This window comes from Falco biarmicus, chromosome Z (assembly GCF_023638135.1).
Source record: "Falco biarmicus isolate bFalBia1 chromosome Z, bFalBia1.pri, whole genome shotgun sequence".
Classification (NCBI taxonomy): domain Eukaryota; kingdom Metazoa; phylum Chordata; class Aves; order Falconiformes; family Falconidae; genus Falco; species Falco biarmicus.
Window position 1 is genome coordinate 1,186,765 of NC_079311.1, and position 17,814 is coordinate 1,204,578.

The 17,814-nt window shown below is 39.7% G+C and overlaps 1 protein-coding gene across 4 annotated transcripts in view; it reads left to right on the forward strand.

Annotated features, from left to right (window-relative positions):
- The first annotated feature begins 44 nt into the window (after positions 1–44).
- Positions 45–17,814, forward strand: part of MSH3 (mutS homolog 3) — a 113,134-nt gene continuing 95,364 nt past the window's right edge. For 2 of the 4 annotated variants that reach the window (XM_056323951.1, XM_056323950.1), the window contains exons 1-8: positions 45–223; positions 1,947–2,070; positions 3,088–3,311; positions 6,815–7,027; positions 8,332–8,448; positions 9,194–9,311; positions 10,563–10,705; positions 11,657–11,823. In XM_056323951.1, the coding sequence (XP_056179926.1) occupies positions 113–223; positions 1,947–2,070; positions 3,088–3,311; positions 6,815–7,027; positions 8,332–8,448; positions 9,194–9,311; positions 10,563–10,705; positions 11,657–11,823 (1,217 nt within the window). In that variant the 5' untranslated portion in view covers positions 45–112. The remainder of the gene's footprint in view (positions 224–1,946; positions 2,071–3,087; positions 3,312–6,814; positions 7,028–8,331; positions 8,449–9,193; positions 9,312–10,562; positions 10,706–11,656; positions 11,824–17,814) is intronic. The other 2 variants (XM_056323949.1, XM_056323948.1) reach the window with 2 other exon arrangements.

Here is a 17,814-nt window from a genome sequence, read left to right on the forward strand (position 1 = left end):
GGCATAGCTCCTCCCCTCTCCTGCGGCCCCGCCCTGCGCCTGCTGTCGCATCCGGCGGGGAAGGTGGTGCCAGTGCCCGCGGCCGGGCTCCGCCATCGCTGCCGCCATTGCCATGCCGCGGGGGCGGCGGCGGGAACGCGGCGGCGGGGGGCAGCAGCTGGTGCTGAGCAGGTTCTTCGGAGCGGCGGGGAGCGGCGGGGAGCAGGGTGCCGCCCGGCAGACGGTGCGCCCGGGGCGGTGGCGGTTGGGGCTCAGGGCGCCTGAAGGGCGAGGGGCCGGGCCGCAGGGGCCCTCAGGTCCTGTCACCTCTTGATGGTGGCGAAGGGCCCTCGGGCCTGTCTGGTTACCTCGTGTCACTAAGTCGTGTCTGAAAGGGTGGCCCGAGCTGGCCACGGCCCCGCCGCGCCAGGTGCCCTGCGGTGGCCCCACCAACAGACGGGGCCTTCCAGTCACCGGTGCTTGCTGTAGCATCGTTGCCTTGTGTAACACGGTAGCGATACCTCGTTCTTCGGAAACAGCTAGGACATGCCCGCCTTGTTGGAACTGAGGCTTGGTAGGGGTTTGGCGTGCAAGTTTGGGTCACGGGCCTTAGCGCCTTTGCAGTCGTGTTGGACCCTCTGGCACAGGTTCTGCCGCCCGGCGTGCAGCGGGTTAAGCTCATGGCCCAGGTCGTGGTGGAGCTCGGGCAACTCTGCCTGCACTGTTAGGTGCAGGGCTGAGGGAGCCTGCAGCAATACGGCAGCTTCTCCATGCTGCTGCTGGGAAAAAATTGCTGTCTCAGCAACTGGATTTCATTCTGAGTTCATATTCTCCAGTCTCCCAGTAGTTTGTGTTTCTAGCCCTTTCTAGCCCCTGGGAACGCATGCTTTTCTCAGTTGTGTTTCAAATCAACCTTTTTTGTTACTTTTGGTCCAAATACATTACAAAAGGTGTGATTGTCCCTTTCTGTCCATGCAGAAAAATTGCTTTGTAATTAGTGTTGATCTGGTGGTATGTAATAGTGGATGTGGAAGGGAAACATTGCCATTCCTGTGGGCTGTGCATATGGATGCATTATGTAGAGGTTACCAGCTTATTGACTGAGGATAGAGTTCCTGCTTAGTTACAAGGAGATTGAATTTCCCAGTAATACACTTAAAACATCTTGAGATTACCATATGAATCGTGCATGCAAGCTGCTAAAAGCACCAGTTGTGTTTGTCTGCAGAGTGAAATGGTAGTGTGTTTATACGTTATTGCAGTTGCAAGTTACTTCTTTATATTTAGTCATATTTCTTACATTCTGTCAAACAGAAAACATCAGTGATGAAACAACATAAATTGATGAATTTTCTGTTTATGAAGTGTTAAAAGTACATGTGTCAAAAGCCATCTAAGGAGCACTAGTCAAAAGTACTGTATTCTATCCAAACTCAGGATGATGCTAGCTAGGTGTTTACAGATAGTTTAGGAAAATCTTTTAACGCTTTGGGGACGGTGTGGAGAAGACACTCTTCCATCATTGGGATGTAGGCTATAGGAAGCCGTGCTTTTCAGAGGTGAATAGCCAGTATCTGGCAAGAGGAGGGCTCTGAACTGTGGAAATGAGGATTTGCAGAAGAGATCTGATTCAGACACAGGGCAGTAGTGTGTGGTATGATGGGAGAGTCTGTTAAGTGCTGGTTCAGTTCTCTAGCTCTAAGCTGCCTTTTGAAGGTGTGGTAGCTGCAGGTGTTTCTTCTCTAGTGCAACAGCCAATTTCTTCACAGAATGCACTATCTCTTTTCGTGTTGTAGCCTTGAATGTTAGAGGAACTATTTTATTAGAAAAAAATGTAGATAGGTAAAATAGTTAGGGATTTAATATATTGTAAAGTCATTTTACGTTACCTCTTTATGTAATGATGGGTGCGTTATTTTCCTTTGTGGAGGATGGCAAAGAACTACTTTGTTTAATTTATGTTTCAGGCTTCTGAATTTGGCACAAAAAGGAGAAAATCAACTGAAAGCAATGAACCCTGTGAGAAGAAGACCAAGGCACAACAGATTACTCTAGAAGACATCTGTAATCCATTGAAGACTCAGGATAAAAGTGAGTTGACTGTAAACAAACCTTCAAGCATTTATACCCAATAAATAGTTTTTCATTGTCAAATGTAAAAAAAAAATGTTGGATACTTTAGGAAGTATCTCTTGAGTATAGCAGACATCTCTGAAGAGCCATTATGAGCATAATAGCTACACTTCTAAAGCACCTGTCTGTGGCTCAGAAGCTAGGTATTTGAGCCTTGCTCCAAAATTACTCTGCAAATCCCCTTCAGCTGACTCAGCTTTAACAGGTTGTTCAGTCAGTGAAGTCTGGATGCCCACGCAGAAATGCTGTAACTTCCCTTTCTGTGTTAATTATACAATCTGTCTTTTAGTCTCAGGCTGAAGCTTACTGACACCTGACAGCTCTGTGGAGTCTGCCCTTTGACTGGGATACCTAAAGACTACCTTAGAGTAAATACTTCTAATGCAGTGCTCTTAACTGCGAAATGGCAACCACTTAATTACAGTGAAAATGCCCATGCTCTATTTGGCTTTGAACCATGAATTAAAAAAGTTAATGGTGCTAGTAGAAAAAAAGTAATCACTGAATATAAAGTTCATTACACTTATAATTCATTGAAAAGAATTAGCCGCTATAATTTTTTTAAAGAGGGTGCTATATGCAGTTTTGTGGATATGATGAAGTATCACTCAGACACCATCAACTAGCAATACTACTCCTTAAAAACTGCTGAAAAAAATACCATGTCTGCCAATATTCTTAGCTAATTTTGTGGCTTTACAATTATCAGTCCAGAAAATAATTGTACTGCTTCTCCCATGTATGAAGAAGCATTTAAGTGAGGAGTATTGACTTTCCAGGGAAGTAACTAAGCTGATTACATGCATGGTTCGATCAGGCTGGCAGAAATAGTGCAATGGGAGAGGAGAGGGAATGCAGGGAAGAGAGAGACGGAGCAAGCTGATTGTGTTCTCTGCTTACTGATGTCATTCTGGTAGACATTCTGTTTCAGCAAATAAGTTGCTAATATGTTTTTGTTGTGTGTTTTTACTGAAGAAGAACCTCTGAAGTGTGAAAAGCCTCGTATATGTTTGCAAACTCTAGACAGACTGAGAGAATTCTGCAGTGATTCAGACCAGCAGTGTAACAGAGTCCAGAAGGATAGTTCTCAGGAAAAGGAATCTCTGAGTTTGGAAAAATGTCCTGCTATTATTGGGAGAAGTTCAGAACTGAAAAACCATCTGCAATCTTGGGACAGTAGCCCAAAGGTTGCTCAGAAGGTATGTAGAGCTTTGATCCAGTGCTGTGTAGATTACTTCTTATGGCTTAAGGAAAGCAAGCTTTGGCACAAGATTCCTTTTGTGTTTTTGTATTCTGTCATGAAATAATGCAGCACGACCCAGTAGACCGGTGTTTGTATACAGATGTTTTCCTGGCAGTCTTAGCACAGTGAGCAGAATGCATCTTACAGCTCTTCTGTGATACCACTGAAAAAAATCAGTAATGAGCAGAAATGCTGGCAGTGTATCTTGTTACTGTGAACGAACCTATAATATCGTAATAACAAATGTTCAGTGTGTCCCTTTGCTCAGCTTTCTTTCAAGTTGTATGAGTTTTGATATGGGCTGTAAAATTCCTAACAGGCTTTCTTTGCAAATATATGATTCAGAATTATTACTGAAATGTAGCTTAATCCCCTTGTTTATAAAAAACCTTACTACTAAAGATACCACTTTTTTTTTTTCCATCTGCAGAAGGTATGGATAGCTCCCTTGAAAATTATCATTATACCTATGATACACATCAATAACAGTGTAGTAGTGCTTTGTTTCCCATTTAATTATGGGGCTAATTAACATTAGTTAATTGGTTTGGTTTGGGCCAGCTTGCTCATTTTGAAGTATTCAGGTCCTAAAAGGCGTCTCTTGGCTTACTGTGGTGGCGGTGTGTTGGGACTCAACTGCTCTTTAACAAAGCTTTACATCTGGCTTTTTGAAGGAAGGAAGTTGTGTGAAAGGTTGTAAAAGTTGATTTGACTTTCCGTGTCTGAAGGTCATGACCTTAAACTGAGTTGTTTTGAGTTGTGTGAACATGAGATCAATATAAGAATAATGAATTCAACAGCTTGTGGCAAGAGATTTCTGTTGTTATAAGGGATTGAGGATATGTAGATGTGGTCAGTTGGAGAACACAGAAAACTAATTCCTTCTCTGTCCCTCTTTCAAACCCTTGTCTGTCTGGAACTTCTTGATTTCTGATCCTTTGTCCGTGCAATTACATTGACATCAGATGCTGTCCCTGCTAGTTTAACCTGTAAATCATACTTCGGTGTGTCTCACAGGTGTTTGAGAACCAGTTCTAGATGCTGAAATTATGACATGTGTGTGTTCTAACACATGTACGTATTTGCAAAACGCATGGGAAGTATTTGGTGACTTTCTTTTCTGTAACACTGGAGACAGCACGTGGCTGGTATAGGCTGTCGGTTAAAAATGGGTGTGTTAAAGTAAGCACAGCAGAAGTGCACATTCGGTGAGCAAAGGAATGTGCAACTCTCCATCCACCAGGCTGTGGGCCTAAGATGGTTGGTTGTTTCTGCAGAATTCAGGGTTCTCTTTTGCTTTGAACAGATGTGTGTGTTGATTTTCCAGGTATCAGCTGGTGCAGTGTTTATGCCTTCCTATTCCAAAGTTGGTTTCCAGTGCACTAACACTGGTGTGCTTTTTATAGCAGTATTGCCACTGCATATTCATATGCTTAGGTGCTTGTTGCCAAAGAGCACTTGGGTCCAGTTGATCACACATTGTCTGTGAGATGATGGCAGCTGTTAACTCTCCCTTCCTAGATCATGAGGAAGGTTGGCTTTAAGCGTGTGCAGAGAGATTCTGCAGGCAAGGTGTGTGTGAAGTGGGTGGTGAAACACTGGCTCAGGCTGCCTAGAGCAGCTGTGGGTGCCCCATCCCTGGCAGGGCGCAAGGCCAGGCTGGACGGGGCTGGGGGCAGCCTGGGCTGGGGGGGGGTGTCCCTGTCCATGCAGGGGGGGTGGGACTAGATGACCTTTAAAGGTCCCCTCCAACCCAAACCATTCTATGATACTATGAAAGTAAAAGTAAAGAGCAATTATTCCGTACTTAATATGCTCAGTAGGTAGTGAGGATTCATGACATACTTGACAGAGCATTGCTAGCATCTTTATAGGACACTTACTGAGTGGGCTGGCCAGGCAATCAGGTGAGGAAGGGCTGGCCTGCCATCCTTGGAGTGGCTTATCTTAGGTGTTTGTGTCTTGCTTTTTTCTGAGTTACAGCCTTTTTATGTGACTAATTTTCATCTAAATTCCTTAAGCAGCTAACTTACAGCCATTCAACTTCCTTGTGTGTTTTTAGTACTTTTACTTTTGTGACCTTATTTCACATGCTTTTTCACAAGAGTTTTGTCTGTAAAATGAGATGCGGTCACGCTGCTTGGCTGGCACAGAGCTTGGATTGAAGACAGCTGAATCCTTAGGCTGAGGATTCTGCAGCTGAGACATTTAAGCTTTTGGGGCCATCTGAGTTCTAGGCATGGTACAGCTTTGTTTGTATTCGGCTATGTTGTCTATGGTGTCTGCTTGTCAAATAGGTCGTCCCTTGATTCTGTGCAATTCTGGGAATTTCACAATTTGCAGTTAACAGTACAGATAAGTCGTCTTTTTTTCCCCATTGTCTTCTACCTGCATTCTTTGTACATTCCCATGACTCAAAGTATATGATTTGCACTACCTCTGTGTTTCTTCTTCTGAGCTACCATTGCTCCTAAACAGTCTGTTGACTTCGTTCCTTGTAATCTAGATGGGACAATTGTTAGAAATGGAAGTTTACCATATTTAATTGCAGATACAGAAACTCACGGCACAACCTGCTCAATTGTGTTTTGTGTAGTCATACACTTTAAAAACTTGTGGAGAGTATTGTCTTTGTATTTCATTTTTTAAATCACTTTTATGAGTACTTGGTGTTGATACAAGTGAGGAGGAATTTTGCTGTAAGTGAAGCGCATCTTATCAGTGTTGTTCACTGCACTTCTAAAAGACTGAATCCATCACCCTGCTTACAATAACGAACAAAACAAAGTTGCAGAGCTAAAGTTGCTTGGCTAACATAGGCTACACAATGTCACTGTAAATGATAAATTCCAAGAGAGTGGGCTCAAAGCCTTAACTGTTAAGCATTTTAGAAACTGTTATATAGATTTCGTGTGGTTAAGAATAAATTATTTTGGGAGGTTTGCTGAGCTTATGAAGGAAGGGTAGACTGGAGAAGAAATACAGTTTTGGTGCTTGAGACGATCAACTGAGACTCATACTGAATTGGGTTATTTCTTGATTTACTGTGGCGTTTTGGAACACCATTAATCTCTCTGTGGTGCAGTTTCTCATCTGTAAATTGGAGTAGTAATTCATCCTTATTTTTATATCTGACCGGTTTTGACTGCCCGGTCTTTGCAGCCTGTGTGCCTCTTGGTCTGTTTTGAGAGCTTATGATACCACAGGGATCTGATTTCAGCTGAGATGTGTGAGCACTGTGTTGAAGTTGACTAATTGATGTAATATCTTTGACTTCCATGACTTTTAATTCCAATTAAACTGTATTCTGTATATCCTACTTTAATAGTTTGGCTGCAGTTCTTGGGGCTATTTGATGCAAGAACAGCCTAGCTCTATGGTCTATGTGAGTCAAGGTCTGCAGGGGCGATGGATTTATTTGATGATTCCTAACTATACTTTTCCATCTTTTATTTACAGGAGGAGTTACATTGTGATCTTAGTCAGTTTTCTGCATCTCTGAAGTCTTATGAAAATACCCAATATACTTCAGATACAAACCTTAATAAGAGAACCAAAAGTATTTACACTCCACTAGAACTTCAATTCATAGAAATGAAGAAACGCTATAAGGATGCTGTTTTGTGTGTGGAATGTGGATACAAATATCGATTCTTTGGAGAAGATGCAGAGGTAATTTTTGCCAGGGTTATGGAAAGACACTTGTGTTGTGTTGGTGTCGTACTAGGGTCTGTGGCGATTCCCAGAAGTAAGGTTTTTGTGGGGCATAAATTTCATAGGTTGTTTTTAGTACTCAAACTCAAGACAAAAAATCTGCATGCTTAAGTTGAAGACTATCCACTGCGCATATGCTTTCTACCACAATAGCATTTACGATTTTGTAATCATATGCTAGTGCTTGCTGTCCTGCATATGGGGAAATTAAGATGAGGTCATAGAGTAATTATTTGTCAGAGTTAAAACTGAAAAACTTTCAGAGGTGAATTTTCTATCGTGGCCTAAAACTCTACTAGGAGTATTTCAGTTTGGAAGACAGTGGAGTGAGTGCTGTAAAAGTAGATGCATATAGCTGGTATAGCCTGAGTGCAGAGACCATCTTGTATGCATGTTCAGATGCAGCACCTGTATGTGCTAGATCTGTAGGAACTGGAAAGTACTTTGCAACAAACATTATTTTAAAGTGATGGCTCATAAATGCTTCATAATGATATTTTTTTTTCATGATCTGTCCCAAAGTCATTGCTACCAGCCTTTGATCTGTGCTATTTCTACACTTGAGACCAGTGAGAAACTTTGCTTAGTTACTGGGAATTACTTATGATAATCAAATTTGTACTCTGTAATTTGTCTACTTGCTTACTGGTGCACTCACAGTCCAGAAACAGAAATACACTATCCAGGTACAGAATTCAGTGTTTGTCTGCAGTTCCTGTTCAAGACCACTCTCCCTAGTCATTGGGCAAAAAAGCAATTAGAGAGCGTACATTGTAATGTCACATTTTAACAAGTGTTGTTACTCTTTTTCTGTGAAGTATGTAGTTTCCACTGCTGTTTGATACTGATTTTTCAGTATTTTAATTGATTAGCTAGCTTAATACCATCTGTATAACCACAATTAAAATACCTCCATTCTTTTTGCATTTTTAGTGTTGTGAAAATTACTTGACCCTTTGTTGAACTGTGTTGCAGAATCTGTGTGTGTGGTGTAGGTGGTTTACGTCATGGTGGTAAAGATAAACATGCAGCGTAGTAATCTGGCACGTGAAGTCTGTGATACTGAGGCCCCTGTTTGTGACCATGTGCTGGGACAGAAGGTGGAGAGGCCCAGCTCTCTGGGCTTTTTCCTGTAACATTTTCCTTTTGACACTGGAATTCTATTTGTAGTTGTGCATCAGTGTTGTCACAGAGATGAGCTCCTTTCCTTCAAAATGTCACAATTTAAACTATCGTCTGACTCTTCTTCTTGTACTTTGCAGATTGCAGCTAAAGAACTAAACATTTATTGTCATCAGGATCATAACTTTATGACTGCCAGTATACCGACTCACAGACTGTTTGTCCATGTGCGGCGACTTGTAGCAAAAGGATATAAGGTTATCCCTGGCTTTTATTAAATGGTGTTAAGGACAGAATAGCAGTGAAATAATTTACTGTACTAGTCTTGTTTCAGCTGAGGAGTGGGAAACTCATCAGCTGTTTTTGCAGTTAAAATGGCTAACTGTTTCAATTTTGCTGTTGTGATGAGCATCACAAAATTTAAGTAGATTCAATCTTATTTCATTTTACAAAAGGTATCTTTGTGTTTTCTAGAACAGTTCTTTCTCTTGGTTTTTATCAAGCCTTTGCATTTGATAGAAATACTTATATATCCTCTCTCTCTCTGTCTCATTCTTCCTCACATCCTTGTTTTTCTTATCCTAGCCCAGATGTTTTTTCTTTCTTTTCCTTCCTGTTGTTGATCCCTGTAATTTTGACTTTCTGTGATACCTCTTTTTTTTTTCTGCTTATGAGAAAAGGGCCTGTTGAATCTAAATTGATAGCAGCAACCGTTCTCTGGCAAGTGGTGAACTCTAGCAAAATTATTTCAAAATAGGATGGGAGAAGTTGAGAGGGCAGTTAGAAGTGGATAGAACATAAGAACAAGCGGTGCCTTATATCCTCAGTAGCAGGATCAATGCTAGCCTCTGCCCTTGCTGCTCAGCTTTAATGATGCATTTGCTGTTTGTACGTTTTAAAAGATCTCCAAATTTACAGAAGAATAATAAAAAATTACTTGTTTAAATAAATTATTTGTTATTAATCAAAGAGGTAATTTTGTTTCTTGCTGTGTGCCTGTAGGTTGGAGTGGTAAAACAAATGGAAACTGCAGCACTGAAGGCTGCTGGAGAAAATAAAAGCTCTCTCTTCAGCCGGAAACTGACTGCTCTCTACACTAAGTCTACACTTATTGGAGAAGATATCCTTTTCAAACAAGTTTGGTTTTGGACTATAATCTTCCATGTATGAGAGGCTGTAATTCTAGTATTACCAGCTAGATGAAACATGAGTAGCTAGCGGTTGACATAAGAGTGGCAGCAGGAAATAAAGTTCCTTTAATTTTAAGTTGTGGTAAACCGTGGTGCTGGGTTTATAAAGAATTTAATCTCTTCAGGGCTCTAGGTTTGTTGTGAAACAGCAGGGCCTGTGTTTACTGTAGTTGCTTTCTGAAGTCAGAGAGTGGACTTCCCAAGTCTACAGTGTTCTGTAGATCTTGTCTTCAGCTACCTGTTTGACCAAACTGAGAATGCATAACAATAGTGATTCAAGAGGGTGTGAAGGAAGAATTGATTGGTTTGGTTTAAGTGAAAAGAAGGTGATAAAATCAATGGACTATTGAAAATCTAGCTGGGTAACTGACCCCTGACTGTTAAAACAAAGGAAATGTGAAAATGAGATAGTGAAAATTTCAACCAGTGAAATTGTCTTAATTTCTTTTCTTCTGGTTTTTGTTTTCATATCTTCTGCATTATCTACATCATGTTTTTTCCTTTAGTATCTCAAACTAGTACTTACTAGATACCAAGAGCTAAAAAGATTGCTAGATTAATGCCTGTGAGGTTGCATTTAAGGAGTAGGTCAGGGAAGCAGATAGAAGTCCTGAGATTTTGTTGGAAAACTTCTAGTGTACTTACAGACTCTATCGCAGTGGTTGGCAAACTCAGTGAAAGCAGGTGCAGCAGTATAACCCAACCTGGTGGACAGGTATGCTACAAGTTTTGAATGCAACTAACCTAATGCTCCTGCTAAGATGTATACTTTTGTAAAGCATTGCCTGCTTTTCAGGTGCTTTGTACCTGGTGCATTCTGTTTTTTCTGTTAGGTGCATGTGGTGTGGATATGAAGTCAAAATGGCAAGGTATAGCAGCCCGTGTGCAGAATCAGCTGCTGGTTTAACTTTTGAAATAGCTGCTCTTGCTTGAATGAGGAGACCCACAAGACACTCAAAGATGGCCTTTGCGTGCCACGCACTGACTTCAGTCCTCGGTGCTGACAGTCATCTGAGTTCACCAAAATTGTCATAGGAGTCAAGCTAATGAAAGTCAAATTAGACCTTTAGTCCAGAAGACCTAACACAAAATCTAGTTGAGAAGGACTGAAATCCAGAACGACCTGTGAATAATGCACCAAAATCTGTGTATTGCCTGGTGTTTTTTTTAACATTTGTTACATGTGAACCCTTTGCTGAAGCTAGATGATTCTGTAGATGTCGAAGAGGTAACAACAGAGGTCCCTGATAACTACCTCCTCTGTGTCTGTGAAAACGGAGAAAAATTTGACAGGAAGAAAGGTGACATTGTTATAGGCATTATGGTAAGTTAGTTTCACAGGGGAACTGATATTTTAGGGTTTATGTGGGGTTTTTTGGGGCGTTGTTTTGTTGGAGTTTTTCTGAAAGGTGGGTGGTAATTTACAATTGTCCTGTTTTTTAGAATTTTTTGGGTTTTGTTTATTTTGTAACAAGGTGCAGTTTAGATAGGATATCATCTGTGTGTGAATCGTGAGCGCCTTACATTTGAAAACTGCAGAAAAGGTCTGAAGTTGATAGTTGAATATTCCTAACACTGTTATTGCTGCCATACCACTTGAAAACGTAACAGTGTTTTAACCAAATATAGGGAAATATTAGTTCAGATGCTTTAGTAACTTTAGATGTTTTTAGGGTCAATGTTTTAAAGCTTGTGAGCACTTTTTTCCTTTACAAAATGTTATTTAGAGGAAGAGTCTTAATACTTTTATTGTTTCCTCTTCAGATTTGTATTCTCTTTTATGGTGAAGATTAAAATCAGGATTGTTTAACTGGCAAAACACAGTGATAACAAAAGCCTAGTCTGCTGGTAATTCATTAATTTAAAAGTGTCTTGATTGTGCTTGTGTTTGCCACACTGCAGCTGGGAGAGAACAACAAAAGCAGGTGCTATTATGACAGGCTGAATTGCATGTACCTTCTGTAGACTTCCAATTACATAAATAGTAATAAAAGTCAAGCAATGTTGGATTGATAACAGGAACACATTTACACTGTTAAGGTATTGCTATCATTTACTAAGATAAAATTGTGATAGTTGTTTGAAGTTACTATCGTATCATAGATTTGAAAAACATGATTTTTTGATCTGCCACTGTTAATAAGCATGTGGGTGCTATATAATTTTGTGCTACATGCCATAAATTTCATTTCTGGCTTAACAGTTTGAGTTACTGAAACACTTCCTGAAAATTTAAATATTCAATGCATATGATGTTGTTATTATTATTCAACAGGCAATCCAACCAACTACCGGAGAAGTAATTTTTGATAGTTTTCGGGACTGTGCATCTCGCTTAGAATTAGAGAGTCGGGTTTTGCGTCTGCAGCCAGTTGAAATAATACTTCCGTCTACCTTGTCAGATCAATCTGAAAAGCTCATCAACAGTATAACTTCCATGAGGTATGTTCTATGGGGATTTTGTTGTGGGGTTTTTTTTTGCCTTTTTTTTTTTTTTAATTACAGCATAGCTGTTGATGGAATTTAGATCTAGAAGCAAGTATGTACGTGCAGTTCTGTAATGGCCTGTTTTGGAATGTCTGGGCTGAAAATTCCCCAAATCCCAAATAGTTTGCTACTAGGTTGAAAATTACCTAATTCCAACTAAGTTTTGGGTGGCCATTCTGAAAATTGTATTTAGACTGTAATTCATGGCTTCTGTGTCCGACCTATGAAAGATTTGTGTGCCTAAACATTTGTTGTTTTCATTTAGACCATCTTGCTTCCACATTTCTGGTCATGTGATCCACTGGATTTATTTCAGTGCTCAAACACTTCTCTTTGGGATGTGAAAGTGGTGTTGTGTGGCTGTTTTTCTTATTTGTCATAGTTTTAAGATCTCTAAAAGGCATGAAACTTATTTTCTGTTCATGTGGATAGGTATAGAAAACCTTTGCAACTGGTATTTTCATTCTGTTTGTCCTTGTATACTATCTTGAACTGGGATACAAACTTGCAAATATCGTGACTGATGATCTGTTTATGTTTTGATTTCTCTGTGTATTTCAAGAGTAAATTCATTACATGTTTTCTATATCAATTTTACTGTAGAATAAAGCCAGAATAGGATCTAATTTGTAGGATGACAGATGAAGGATAAAGCCATCCTATGAACATATGTGGTGAACTTGTGAAATCTTGCAGATGTAATTTTTTGTGAGAAAATACCAGCTTTTTCACTTTGTTTCTTTTTTAACTGTGCAGCTCTGTGCTGTAGAGAACTAGCTTTGAGTTTGGCATTTCTGTTTTGAATGAACTAGTTACAAAGTATCATATTTTTCTTCTGTGTGTTAACAAAGCTACAGAAGGCCAAAGAAAAAGGGATGTATTACATAGGCAGAGTTTTGTACTGCGGAGAAGATACAAGTATTATCACCCTTCCATATTGTAAAGAAAATTCATCACAGTCACGTGAATGGTACCTACCTGACAGTCAACTCTGTACCTTGACTACCTCACTTAAATTCCACCCAAGTCATCATTTTGTAGCTTGCTGTAATGCTCCAGATGACTGAGCTGCTGAATCAGTCTGCATTCTGTTCCCCACCTCTGCCAGTGTAATCCTTATTTACCCCCTTTTAGAAAAAAGAATAAAAAGTTGACATGAAGTGGTCGGTAGGCATCATCTCATTGGGAAAAGCTGATTTTTGTGGCACATTATAGAACTTGCACAGATGTTGCTGTACTCAGCTATCAAACTTTCAAGGGCACATGTACATGAGAGGCAAGATTGGGATGAGGGGCTGAAAATGTCTGATTTGGTGTTAGGCATCTTAAGAGAATGTGGCTTGGGAAAGTGTTATTCATCATCATTCAGTGGTGGTGTGGTGCTTACACTTGTAGTGAAGTGTGCTCTTGTCATACTAGGCTCTTTCATTCCCTCAGCTCATGTATGGACTGCAAAGCCATAATGAGCTGAAAGTCTACTCTAATTACTAAGAAAGCAATATCAATGCATTTCCTTGCAGTGAAGTGGCTTGTTAAGACTTGGGCAGATAAAATACCCGATTAGGAGGAAGTAACAAACCTTCTCTAGTTGCGAGCAGATGGACTTCTGTGGTTAGTGCAAAAAAGGATTACTTTTGTAACTCCCTCCTTTGTGAATCAATTATATAGGAGTATGCCCAAAATATTTCTCACTACACCATGGTGAAGATTAACAATTCCTATCAATTCCTATTTTTGTTTGTTTTGGCTTTTTTTGTTGCTGGTGCTGTGCACTGACAGTTTTGTGGGTGCCAGAGGAAGGTGAAATGATGTAATAAGCCAGCAAAGCAAGTGAATTTTTCAGAAACAAGGTAATTCTGATGCAGGTTTGAAAGAGTGATTATATGGGGTTTTTTTTTGGGTTGTGCACAGCTGAGAATGTTAGTAACTTCTCATTTCTATTAAGAACAAAAAAATACCACGCATTAGCTGATTTTGTGAACAGATATTACCTTGTATTTTTTTCCCCTTTCTGGCAATTTACTCGGCAGCTCTCCAGCCTAAGTGTTCCTAATTACATGGGAATTGTAAAAATAAAATGCATTACTTCAGTAGACTTCAGTAGCCTTATAGGAAAAAGTTCATGGATTTTCTCGTATCGATGTTTTAACCACTAGAGGGCCCTGAAGTCCGTAATTTAAGTGGTTCCAGTTTGCTGCTTTCTTGTGCTTTTAATTAGGCTCTGGTTTTTCTGTAACGGTTTTTATGCAGGCAGTAATTTTATTTTAATGCCTATTGAATGGTCTAAAGTATTCGGTTTTGATTATTTTTCATTACCTGCTAATTTTATTCTTTGTCTGCTGTTTTCTAATAACTCCTGCTGAGAATGATCAGTTAGCTGGGGGAGGTTTCGTTTTATAATTTTTTTAAGACCTTTCAGACTAAAGCCATGGGAACTAGATCTTGTGTTTCAATAAGGCTCCTCATCTCAGTGTATTTGTGATGCAGTGGAGAACCACTGAATTTATAAGACCAGAGTATGGATGGCAGAGAAAAATAGTCCCAGGAGGTGTGCAGTTTGGAGTGGTTAAAAGCAGAGAAGAGAAGGGTTTTTCTGCTCGCTGCATGCCCATGTTGTGTAAGAATTGCACCAGGGTTTGCCTGTGTAACTTGGTATAATTTAGTTTTGGATGTTGCATATTAGAACTTCACACTGAGCGACCAAGATGATGTAGCCTAGGTCTTTTCCAGCACAAAGGGTGTGCTGATGGCTACTTTTTTTTTTTTTTAAATATTTAGTCCAGGTAAACCACTGCAGTTTTATGAGAGCAGTCATAATTTCATTCAATGTCTGGCTGTATTGACAGAGTTCAAAGTATCTGTGTGCTTTCCTTCACTTTCTGTGGTTCTTTCAAGTACATGAAGACCAAATGCAAATATGATATACCAGTGTATGTGTCTATCTGCCTTTATTCTATAAAACCAAAACATACATAATGTACGTACCTCTTCATGTAATGCTGTGCTTCCCTCTTCCTATTCTCATTGCCACCAAAGCTATGTCCAGGCTTAACTATGTTATTCACACTATTTATTGGTACTTCTATTATTGTGTGCACTGTCACAGCCAAATTTACATCAAAGGAACACTCATCACAGAAGGAAAAAACAGCTGAGTGGCAGGGTTCTGCGATTCTAAATTTGTTTTTGTCAGGAACAAGGGTCAAATAAGTCGCCAGAAAGTTTTTAGTGGTTTGGTTTACAATCACAAAGAGCTACTACTTAAGGAGAACTTAATTATGATAGAAATTATTTCTGTGGATTAATGTAAAATAGTTGTAAAGAGTTATGAGTCAGAAGTGGAAGTGCAGATAAAACACACAATGGAAAGTGGCCTCGTCACTTTTTGTTTGTACAGTGTTAGTGGAAAGCTTGCTTATCCTGCAGATTAGTGGCAAAAACAGTTTCACACATTTCTGTGTGGCTGTAAACAGGGTCTTGCAAAATGAAGAATGAAGAAAATTTTACAGTAAGTTAATAAATGACTGAAGCAGCAGTAGAGCTGTTTTGAGAACAACTTAAGCTGTTTCAGCTGTGCCCAAGAAAGCAGTTTGCAATGTAAGTGGAAGGTTTGGTCCTGATTTTGAAGTTCTCAATGTTCAAGTTCTGCATGGACATCAATGTAATGAACAGTAAGCAAAGCTAAATGCTGCTGTAGTAAGATTACTTGGCTGGCTGCATGATTTGTTCATACAATGGAGTTTCAATTCAGTTAGTGTGAAGCCAGTTTAGTTAAATTGTGTACTTGGGCAGGGGGGCAGGAATCCTAGCTTTCGTCAATAGGTATTTTACCACTGATTTAAATGAAGTTAGACTCAACCATCTTTTAATAAAGATTTTGCTTAACCATTTGGATTAAACTCTGGTGTTTGCCAACCTGTGTAAGCTTTAAAAAGTTAGTTTAACTTGTGGTGTAAATTTGTGTTGCAAGTTACAAAATTTCCCCTTTGGTAATTTAGAAGCAAAAAAATGGAAGCAAATGTATTGAAATGTGTGGCATAGTTCCATTTGCTACTAGCATTTTGCTGTTTCAGGTGGTAAATGAAGTGCTTCTATTGCCAGTGTTATGACAGACATTGTCCATAAAATTAATAACTAGAAAGTACTATTCAAGGACAGTTTTAATGACTAGAAAGTATTATTCAAGGACACTGAACTGGAGGTCAGTTTTGGTGGAGAGCCTTCCTTCAAAAGCAAAGCCTAAGTTAAAAGTAGGTTATGGAAACTGCTTCAGAACAAACTGTTCCATTCCCAAACCATTAGTAACATCTGTTGCAAGTGCTGGCCTCGCTGGAGGAAAATCTTGTAACATTTTTAGTTTCTTTCTTTCTAGAAAACCAGGAAAATATACTTGCTTTCAAAAAATGCATATGTTTTTACAGGAGAACAGTGTGTTTTGTACTCCAGGCTCTTCCTAGTCAAGCATCAGTACCCATCTGCCTTAACATATCGGCTGCTTTAAAAGTTGGGCTGTACTGGTCGTCTTGAAATAATTTTTGAGGCTCCTTTCCATTTTGCTTGTTCTTGCTTTTCTCATGTGCCCTGATTTTTGTTTCATTGAAAAATCCAGCACATCTTAAAAAGAGTGCCCCAGTGGTCCTCATAGTTTTTTCCATTTGCCCTTTTTTATGTAATGTTTTATTCTGTAGCATTCTTTGACACTATGGAAAAACACACTGGTCACAAGGTCATCCAAAGCATTATTTCACCCAAGTCTGCAATGTTTTGGTTTTTTCATGTGTCTTGTTTCATGACAGGCCAGCAGTCTAAAGTTAGGATGATATGGTAACTAACCTCTTGTCTTTGCCCACTAATTTTTCACACTATTCTGCTTGCAGAGCATAGTGTCTTCCTCCTGCTAGCTTGGGCCTGTAATATGGGAGGAAGTTTTGACACAACTTCCATCACGCACTGCAGCCTAAGCTGCAGGTAAATCTGCTACTTGCTTCTCTGTAGTATGTCTAAGAAATTTTTTCTTCTGATTATGGCATTCAAGTTTCTGTTTTTGCTTGAATTGCAGTATTGTCTTTGGCTTGGAGTTTGCTCCCTTGAATTCCCTTCTCTTTCAAACCCATTGAGAACTAAAATCATCCTCCTTGCTCACTGGAATGATTGAATTACTCCTGGGCCAGATCTCTCAAGTAATTGATCCTCCATCTTTACATGGAATGCAGGCCTTTCTTCTTTGTGTTTCCAACTTTTTCTGCTTAAACAGTGCAGGGCTGATACACCCTCTGTTTTAGCAGTTACTTTAGCTTTGTATTGGTTGTGGTCACCCAGGTACCTGCCTTACTCCACAGGTGTGTTATCTCTAACGTCAGCCCTGTTTGTGATCTCTTACCAGCCCAAAGCATTACCTGTGACATAGGTGGTGGTGATAGTTGACTGCTGGTTGTTTCTCGTCATCCTGCCCATTTGTAGTTCATCTGAAATCAAGAATAGGAGATGTCTTTTGACTTTTTTGTTTCAATATGTGTGATGCCATAGTAGAATACGGCAGTGCTTTGGGTTCCTTGGAATGGGGAGTGCAACTGTCTTTATAAGTTAACTTGTAAAGGATATAGAAGTGAGCTATGGCCAGTGTATTACATGCATTGGTCAATAGTGATATTGATTGCTAATTGCTCTCAGGGACAGAGTTGTGGATTTATGTCATCCATGAAGGAGCAGAAACTCAGTTGGAATGAACTCAGTGAAGTTTTGTAAATTAATATAAAATGCTTTTAATTTTGTGGATCTTCATATGTGGCTGGTTGGTTGCTCAGATCAGAGGATGCTTTCATATAGTTAATACTGAGGAATTTTTTTTTTTTTTACATGGGAGCAGTTACATGCTTATATATTTATGTAGCTCAGTTTGTGAAGTTTGTGGGTGAACAAGGATGGGAAGGCTTGTACTGGCGAAAA